The sequence below is a fragment of the Lingula anatina genome, chromosome 2, assembly GCF_051362555.1.
Source record: "Lingula anatina isolate TDL-2025a chromosome 2, LinAna3.0, whole genome shotgun sequence".
In the NCBI taxonomy this organism is placed as follows: domain Eukaryota; kingdom Metazoa; phylum Brachiopoda; class Lingulata; order Lingulida; family Lingulidae; genus Lingula; species Lingula anatina.
The window spans coordinates 18731740-18741589 of NC_141768.1; the positions used below are offsets into that span (position 1 = coordinate 18731740).

Sequence of the window (9850 nt, forward strand, 5' to 3'; positions counted from 1 at the left end):
TGTGATGCTCAAAATTTGACATCTCTAAACTACAAGAGGATAAAGATTAAAAAATAAAGAAAATCTTGGCTTGTCTTGTAATGTTCCACCTATATTTTATCCTCTTATAAACATGACCAATGTTATAGCCTATTAGCCACATCAACCCGCACGACCGTGCAGTGTGATCGTAAATGACCTGTTCCTAGCTTTCCAGAAGTCTCCTTAAAATCAAAGCAAAGGGGACAAGGAAATAAGTCATGGAGGGTCAAACCCTAGGACCGGGCGATGTTGCTGCAATAGTTATATATTTTGTAGCGGTCATGGTCGTGGGTTGTTTTGTAAGTATGGCTTTTAAATTAAAGTTTGAAATTGTCCACACCAGTCCCACACTGCACATACTGCCACTGTCTTTACCAGCAGAATGCATATGTCATCTGTAAATATCTGTGTAATTTCAGGCGTCTTTTAAGACACTGAATAGATTATTGCCTAATGATAGGTTATATTATTGGCAAGATTGATATATGTGATTGATGTTTATTTTTTCATGGTTGGGTTGAGATGTTTACGTTTATTATTTCACACAAGTAGCATAAAGCACCATGCGTTATCGGTGCTATCTACTTATCTTCAATTTCTGATATGCACTTTTTGTGTTAACACAGGAATGATAGAGGTGCCTTAATATGTAACATTAAAACCAGCTATCTCGTCCTCTGCCATGTGTGTTTATGTGTAGATGTGTGTTGGGAGGGGGGGGGGGGGGGGGTCAAATCTCTTACTAATAATTTCCATGTATCTCCTTAAAACACCCATTCCTAAAAAGCCAGACTGCATGTGAATAAGATTTATCATTTGGTCTACCAGGTATATTGCTGTGAAATTAATTCCCTTTGAATACTGCCAATTTTACAGACTTCTGAATGTGTAAAGTAGTTCAGATAAAGAGGCAATATCTTGAACCCACGAGGAAAGATACTATTGCAGTGGCGGATTTAGGAGGGTGTCAGGGGGGTCTCTGAAAAAATCACACCAATGGTCTCCTCTTAAATTACGGATTTTGACTAACTGAATCATAGTTCTAAACCAGGGAGGGGGGGTCACATTTCTCCCCCCCCCAGAATAATCATGGATCTGCCCCTGCTTAGCAATTGTAAAGAATCAGAGGGGGGGTAATTCTTGACATAATACAAAAAATTTCTCTGACCTTTTAATTTTGTGAAAATCCTAGATCAAAAAGAACAATTTGTTTTCAGTGCATTTTCAAATATGTGGTATGTTTTTATTGTAGGCATTGTGCCATAAGAACAGGGGAACTATAAGTGGCTACTTTCTGGCTGGGAGGTTCATGACATGGCTTCCTGTAAGTTTATTTATTATTATTATTTATTAAAGGAATGATCTTGTTGATTGTGCCCTGTGAATCTTCTGTTTAAAGAGAATCAATAAAGAAATTGTTTGGAAGAGCTTTTGGAATCTCATATTTTATGCAGAATAAAAATTTAAAAGTAAAGGGATGCTGTTGTGCTGATTTACAGGTTGGTGCTTCTTTATTTGCCAGTAACATTGGCAGTGACCACTTCATAGGTTTGGCTGGCTCTGGGGCCGCTACTGGTCTGGCCATGGGAGCTTTTGAACTGAATGTAAGTAGAGCACTATGTGCTTTATATAAAATTGTCTTTTTTTTTCATTATAACTGGCAATTAGTTCACATTTGAAGGGTGAAATCAAATGACAGATATGTATTATTCAGAACTATGCACTTTTTTCTCAGTCTGAATATTATTAGATGACTTTGTTTTTATGTTATGCATTCCAGGCCTTGATCATCCTTCAGCTACTTGGGTGGGTATACTTACCTGTGTTTATTGCATGTGGGGTAAGTATGAAATAATTGCTATTCAAATCCAAAGAAATATGTGGTTCATGTATGAAGCGTTGATAATTGACCTCCTTATTTGTAATTGCTTGATTATTTCTTTGTATGAGTTGGGTCATAGGTCTATGACATTTGAATCAAAATTAATTGTACTGATGGATGATTTTTCAAAACTATATTTCTGTTTTTACTCATTTTTACTAATACTTTAATGAAATGTATTAGGGACTAGTTATCTTCAAAATTTATCTTATCTCCTTACTTATTAGGTTTCTACACTACCTGAGTATATGACCAAAAGATTTGGTGGGAAGAGGATTAGAATATATCTTGCCATTTTATCTCTGCTTCTTTATATTTTTACAAAGATATCAGTAAGTGAGAAATGGTAATTGTATAATGACAATGTTATAAACAATTTGCTACTACAATGAAAGTTTATTTGGCAGGTGTGTCATATAGTCATACTATGATGTAAAATGGTAATTAAGAAACGCTGTTCAAATATGATGATACATAAAGGTGATTAAAATACAAATAGACTACCTTTAATAGGTGAAAAATCAAGCAAAGGTGATTTTAGTATATTATGGTGTTGAATGTACAGTCTCCTGTTTCAGAAAGATATTCACAGAAACTTAGCTAGAGCTACAATAAATGGTTTCTGAGAGGTTTCCATGATGAAAAGATTTTTCATCATCTATTGAAAAATTTTTGAAAAATTGAAATCTACAAATAAGTGTTTTAATATGATATACATGTTTTTTGTTTTGTGAAAACCTTTAAATATAGCATGTCAGTTTATAGAAATGATGCATTTGCATAGTTTTTGATGAATGACTTTTTTGTTTTGTATCCTAGGTGGATCTTTTTGCAGGTGCTATATTTATAAGAACTGCTCTTGGGTGGAATCTCTACCTTTCTATATTCTTATTGTTAGTTTTGACTGTGGTATGTGTAATGACAGGTAAGAGCTGGCTGGGTTTAAATATTTAAATTACTGAATTTAGAGATCATGTAGTTTCATTTGTGAAATATTAAGAAAAAAAGAGTAGCAAAACATTTACTACTTTGTATTGAGAAAAGATTGTATACTGTTTGGTATATTATGAATAGTTATGTACTTTCTTAATCTATGTCTGATAAGTGAAATTTCAAAAGGAAAATAATACATCTCGGTTTTCATTCTGAAAATTCCCTAAAAGCCAGTCCTTGATTTTTATGTTGCCTTTTTAGGTGGATTAACAGCAGTCATCTACACAGAAGTGATTCAGTGTTTCATTATGGTGATAGGGTCTGCCATTCTCATGGTCATGAGTGAGTATATAACAGGTGTACCCTCTCCCAGGGTGGCAGATATTATAGGCTAAATTTCCAAAAGCCACCCTGTAACTTTTGGCCAGATGGAAACAATTTTTAAAATCTGCACGTGCGCAGGTGGCATTGTACCAGCACTGTAGGGAGCTACTACAGGAGATTCCTTAGATAGCTTCAATCTGAAGAAACAAGCTATTCAGAAGGGGCTAATTTTATCTGTCACAAAAGAGCAAGTAATTAAAATCAGAGCAATTAAATGTATTGATTGCTGCCAAGAGAACTTGGCCTGGTCCTGGCAAGTGGCAGTGCCTGAGCAGTTATGCAAACTATCACCAGTCATGTAATCAACCTAGAGATTTTAGCATAGGGTCAGAGATAGCAAAATGACAGTCTATTTATCTAAAGACATATCTGTGAATATCTTGTGAAAAATCAATCTGTGGCCCTGGTAGAGGGTACAACAGGTGTTAGAGTCTGCCATACTGATGACCATAAGTGAGTATACATATACAACAGGTGTTAGTCTGCCATACTGATGGTCATGAGTGAGTATACATATACAACAGATGTTGGAGTCTGCCATACTGATGGTCATGAGTGAGTATACAACAGGTGGTAGAGTCTGCCATACTGAGGGTCATGAGTGAGTATACAGCAGGTGGTAGGGTGTGCCATACTGAGGGTCATGGGTTAGTATACAGCAGGTGGTAGAGTCTGCCATACTGAGGGTCATGAGTGAGTATACAGCAGGTGGTAGGGTGTGCCATACTGAGGGTCATGGGTTAGTATAAAGCAGGTGGTAGAGTCTACTATTTTGATGGTCATGAGTGGTTATACATATACAGCAGGTGGTAGGGTCTGCCATTTTGAGTATGAAACAGGTAGACAGGGACATACTCGTATTAGTTGTAAAATATAATTACTTGATATTGTCTTGTTAATATATCTTATTTAAGCTCTTTTCATTTTTTTTCAGGTTTGGTAAAAATAGGAGGGTTTTCCAGTTTATATTCCAAATATATGAGAGCAATGCCAAACACCACTTATTTTCCAAGCAGCAACTCTTCTGCTGTTTGTGGCAAGCCTCTTCCAGATGCCTGGATCATGCTGAGGGGTGCTGATGATCCTGTGATGCCATGGCCAGCCTTTCTGTTGGGTCAAGTACCTGCTGCCATGTGGTATTGGTGTGCTGACCAGGTTAGAGATGGTTTGTTTATATTTCCTTGACAACACAGTGATGATATGTTTCAGGCTGTGTAAGCTATCTTTCTCAGGCAGGTGGTAGTTTTGGTGTTGGGAAGGGGAGGAGGTTGAGCAGTTGGAAAATGTCCTCTATGGATCAAAATTTGATCTAGGTTCTGTTCCATTTCTCAACTGAGGGGGGTAAAAATGTCCACTTTTTTTCAGAAAGTACTCCCCTTTTGAAATTTCTCCTTTTTCTTAAACAATGGTTATTCAGTCACAAAATACGAGCATCTGTTGTAGTACCACTGTGGTTTGTGAAAACAGTTGCAAAATGATAATTTTTTTTCTTTGCTGTCCAGAACAGCTTTTCTTAATTTTTTTAATCTGCCCAACACTAGTTGTTTTCAGATCCTGTATATTCCAGTAAACTGATCATTTTATATGGTTGTGGATGTTTTGTTGTTAGATGATTGTTCAACGCGCCCTGTCAGCTCGCAGTCTGTCCCATGCCCAGGGTGGAACTACCCTTGCAGGCTATATCAAGATACTTCCAGTGTTTTTGTTAGTTATACCAGGAATGATCAGCAGAGTGCTGTTTCCAAGTAAGAGTCTCATCTGACTTGAAAAATTAATCTTACATGAAAAATTACTTGAATTAGTAAGTTTGACACTGTAATGAATATTGCCCCAGGTCATGTCTTTGCAAAATATGTCATGAACAGTGTTAATATTTAGAGTTAATAACAAAAACTTTCTCATTCTATTGATAAAACTAAATTCATTGTTTTCAATACATTCTGTTGTTTTTAATTCTAATTTTGTCATACATTGGGCTAGTATTATGAGGTAGGGTTGAGCTTTAAGCAGCAATGAGAAACTCTTTGCTCTGTAAATGTTGTGTTAGGAAGCAGTACAAAGGTAAAATGCAAAACAGGGTGAATTTGTACTGTTGTGCAAAAAGACTATAATTTAACAGAACTTAAGAGTAAACTGTCAGTAAAATATAAGTGGATAAATTCTGTCAGCATTTATTTTTTTGCTGCACTGCTTTAGCCAGCCTGCCATTAATTATGACCCCACTCTCCTCAAAATTCAGCAAACATTTCTATGATTATTTGCCTAATAGCAAGACTCTTGACTATATTGGTAGAACCCCATATTAATCAAATGATGCAATGATATTGTATTTTGTTCCTCATGCTTTTGGATGTAGGATAATGAATTGTTGGTTAACCATTATCTCAATGATTGTTCAATCATTACTTCAGATGAAGTGGGTTGTGCAGACCCAGATATATGTGCTGCTGTGTGTGACAACAGGGCCGGGTGCTCTAATATTGCATATCCGAAATTAGTCATGGCCATCATGCCTGAAGGTAAATCTTTTTTCATTCACATGCAAGATGAGTACATTAGCTTAATTACATCCTTTTTTATGTACAGACACAAATGTGTTTGTACATATAGCCATCACCTGGGTCTGTCATTGTCGTCGTCGCCATGCACTTTCAGTATTATAATGATAAGTATAAAACTTTTTGACCTTTTGTTTTCAAACTTACAGAATTGGGAATATCCATTAAGTACAGATTGAGTCGAAAAATGAACTATTTAGTGTTCTTCTGACATTATCTGCATCTTAGCAATTACATGAGTTGATTAAATATAATAAAATGATGATAAATCTGATATTGTTTATTGTCTAATAAAGTGTCAAAAATGGAAATAAACTCATATCAGTGCAGTTTGTCAAATTCAATCCCCCACTATGTTCAGAATCTTAACATGGACCAAATTGGACATTTTTTCCTTCTTGTTGTCTGTACATTTGACAGCTCTGCTGACTTGTTCTCATTAAAAGTGACTGTTCATCTCCAAGGGAGATTTTTGTGATATTGAATTCTCCATCCAGTTTTTAATACTTGAACTCTTGTGGCAGATAGTTGAATTCCAGAAAATGATGCATGTGTACCCTTAGGCCAGCATAATTTGATCTGTAATTTTTTTTTTACTCAGGATTGAGGGGAATCATGATGGCTGTAATGATGGCAGCCCTGATGAGTGACATGGCTTCTATATTTAACAGTGCCAGTACTCTTTTTACTATGGATATATATCCTTATATTCGAAAAAAGTATACAGTCAAGGAGCTTTTAATAACAGGAAGGTAGGCACTGTACAACCTTTAAAAAAACTAGGAGAGATTGCTTCTGCTGTCTTTTGTCTACCTCTCAACAGTTTTGAATGACTATAGATAATTATCACAAAGGATAGGTTATTATTATAAAATATATTTTGTAACAAAATAAAAGGTTTAGTTTTTCATAAAGTGAAATGACTCTCAACTGGGGATGTCAGCTTCATGGATTTAAGCTAAAACGGATATTTGCCAGAGGCCCACACTAGTATACCATAAAATGTATTTCTCTCTTGAATGCTGTAAAACCCGCAATTTAACGTCCTTGTTGCCATGCATAAACATGAAAAATAACAGGCATGTATATCTTCCAAATCTAAAACACTAACATTTTCTCGTCTACCTTAAGATGAATAAGGCATATACCAGTATGTTGTTTGTTCTTAGTACATTGTCATTAGTCCTTTGCAGCACAACAGTGATGTCAAGAGTACACAGGTGCAACAGTTTTGAAAATAGGTTTAAAACTAGTGTATTCAGTATGAAAGAAAAATATCACACAACACCTTCAAAAGTTATTCTTAAAAGTGAAAGATGGTTTGTCTTCAAAAATACAAATGGTACCTTTGCTTATAGGTGCTTTGTACTGATAATGTTTATCATTGGCATTCTGTGGATCCCTGTTGTACAGAATGTACAGGGTGGGCAGCTGTTTGTGTACATCCAAGCTGTGAGTGCCTATCTGGCACCCCCTGTAGCTGCTGTCTACTGTGTAGCCATTTTGTGGAAGAGAGGGAATGAAAAGGTTGGTGGTTAGAAATTATTGCTTCTGTTCTTCTTAATTCAAATATTAGATTGTATCTTGATCGACACTCATGAAAGAACCTGTGATAATCTGTTGATTACATAGCTTAAGACCTATTTGACAAATTTCTCAGATCACATTGCTTTATTAAATGAAGTGCTCTTAAAATGTGGTCATCTTTTGATTATTGAAAATGCTTTCTTTCTGTAGGGTGCATTCACTGGTCTTATCTTTGGTTTGGTGATTGGTGTGATACGTATGGCCACAGATTTCTTCAATCCAGAGCCCCCTTGTGGAGAGCCAGATTTACGCCCAGGAATAGTGAAGAATTTCCAATACATGTATTTTGCCACTTTGTCTTTCTGGACAACCATGTTAGTAATGGTGGTGGTTAGCTTGTTAACACTGCCACCTAGTGATGAGATGGTAAGTTCATTAAAAAACTTGAGTGTGTTTGCTTTACCGTGGGCATCTCATTACATTTCAAATAAATGCTTGTTAATAGCTAGCAACCAAATAATCTACATGGCCTAAAAATGACATTTGGCTCAAAATGAATGACAAAGCAATGTAGCCCATCTCAGGGAGAATAGCATCCTAACCCATATTAGAATAGAAAAAAGACAGGCCCACAAAAATTGATTTGTTTGCCACTTTTCTCTTTTTTAAATTTCTTTTTTTTTATTTTTAGGAACTTCCCTGTTCCACCATTGTGTGTAAAATATAATATTTGATCAACTGATATGAATTTTAAGTATTTTCAGATTTTGTATGAGTCTGTACTTGCTTTCAGTTAAACAGAACAACATACTGGACACGGTTTGATAAAAAGATTACAGCAGGCGAAAGTATAGAATGTACAGCAGATGGGGTAATTGGAAACCAAGAATATATTAATTTGGATGAAAGGAAGAGTGATGGAAGTTCTGCAATAGATAACAGTGTGAAACAGCAAGGTATGTACGAGGAAGAGGAGAAAATTTTGTTTCATTAGTCATTTTAATGTGTTCATATAGTGTATTAAGCATATTTTATGGGTTTTTTTTTTTCAATAGTATTTGTCTTATAAAGATTGTATGGTTTAACTTAAAAAGATATTTCTTTTATATTATAACAGAGACAGAGAATGTATCCATAGTGCCAAAGCCAGTCTCAAAGAAATCCTTTTTCCACAAATTGCTGATTTGGTACTGTGGCTTTAGTGAATCAGAGCAAGAAGAAATAAAGATAAATGAACACAGACACCATTTGGAAATGATTTCTAGTTTGGAGCAAGATCCCTGTGCTAAGGCATTTTTGAAGGCCAACTTAGTGATTGTATTATTGGCAGCTGTCTTTTTGTACACATTTTTTTCGTGGAATTTCTGATGAGATTTATCACAATGGTATTACATAATACGAAATATTTCATAACATTCCTTGAATCTCTATACATAACAACTGTACATGTTTTACAGTTGTTTCTTTTTATTTTCTATTTTGAATATTCTATATTTAACTATCTAATATGTGATACATACCTAGAAGTGTTATGTGACTTTGGCAATATTATATTTGCTTTGTTCAGTTTTAGGGGTGTTTTTTCAGTGAAATGTCAGTACTTTCTCTCGGCATGCCTCCTGGAACACCTCTCACTGATACTTGAGGTGATCTGACATATATTGCTAGGATGACAGTGTATTATCTCACACATGATATGATATATGGTGTGATATGATACACTATGATATGATATGATATAATAAGAAAAAAGTGAAATTAATTAAAACACGTGCCTGTCTGGTGGAAAGTATACTCAGTTACACTTTATTAAGGTGTGCCTCTTTAAGCCTAAAGAGTGATGTTTTGTCTATTTATATTAACCAGAGGATTGGAATCCCACACATGTATCATTAAGAGTTCAGTGAATAATAATAATGATAATAATAATAATTATTATTATTATTATTGTATGGATTTTTATATTTTTAAAGTAGAACATAGCATATCCCTTTGATTTTGATTATTGTCAAATTAATTCTGGAAAGTGAAACAAAAACTAGCTATCTAATTTACACATTAAAAAATATTCATTGGAATGGGTACTTTATAAGCAGTTTTAAGAGAAGTTTAAAACTTTTTAAAGTGGTTTATGCCTACATAGCAGGTATATTGTGTTGAAATTTTTTAAAAGTGGATTTGTAAAACATTTTATTATTCTTGAGAATACTATGATGTGAGCATTTCATTGGATCAGATCTCACAGTTAATATGAAAAGTGTTTTACACTTAAAAGATTTTGATCTCATCACTACATAAACATGAGATCTGATGCAGTATAGTTAAAAGTATACTGTTATATTTTGTAAAAGAGTTGTTCAATCTTGTTGAAGTACAAGCTTAGCAATAAAAATTCTTTAGAAAAAAATCAGATTTTGATAAATATAAAGTCGACATATCTTTGTTTTGAATGACAAGGGAAAATAAATTGTGCAACAACAGAAATTTAAAAAACATCAGTATTGTTCCATTTTCCAGTTATTTTCATAGCTTGTTTGCTTCAGTT

The 9850-nt window shown here is 34.6% G+C and overlaps 1 protein-coding gene across 2 annotated transcripts; it reads left to right on the top strand.

The window, feature by feature from the left end:
• The first annotated feature begins 84 nt into the window (after positions 1 to 84).
• LOC106171085 (sodium/myo-inositol cotransporter) lies at positions 85 to 9800 on the top strand. Of its 2 annotated transcripts, none has more exons than XM_013551220.2 (15): positions 85 to 320; positions 1274 to 1345; positions 1521 to 1625; positions 1802 to 1861; positions 2131 to 2235; positions 2723 to 2828; positions 3098 to 3178; positions 4155 to 4375; positions 4830 to 4965; positions 5632 to 5739; positions 6380 to 6530; positions 7137 to 7305; positions 7516 to 7731; positions 8099 to 8261; positions 8423 to 9800. In XM_013551220.2, exons 1-15 carry the CDS (start codon positions 240 to 242, stop codon positions 8671 to 8673), a joined length of 2025 nt encoding a protein of 674 aa, XP_013406674.2. In that variant the 5' UTR covers positions 85 to 239; the 3' UTR covers positions 8674 to 9800. The 2 variants fall into 2 exon arrangements, with proteins under 2 accessions (XP_013406674.2, XP_013406675.2); XM_013551221.2 differs by having other exon boundaries at positions 280 to 320; positions 1544 to 1625.
• The last annotated feature ends 50 nt before the right edge of the window (positions 9801 to 9850 follow it).

Bases quoted from the DNA above. Each gene is read 5' to 3' on its own strand.
- LOC106171085 (XM_013551220.2), top strand. From the start codon at position 240: ATGGAGGGTCAAACCCTAGGACCGGGCGATGTTGCTGCAATAGTTATA. The intron at 2,236-2,722 runs GTAAGTGAGAAA...TTTGTATCCTAG, and splicing joins ATATTTTTACAAAGATATCA to GTGGATCTTTTTGCAGGTGC. The intron at 7,732-8,098 runs GTAAGTTCATTA...ACTTGCTTTCAG, and splicing joins TGCCACCTAGTGATGAGATG to TTAAACAGAACAACATACTG.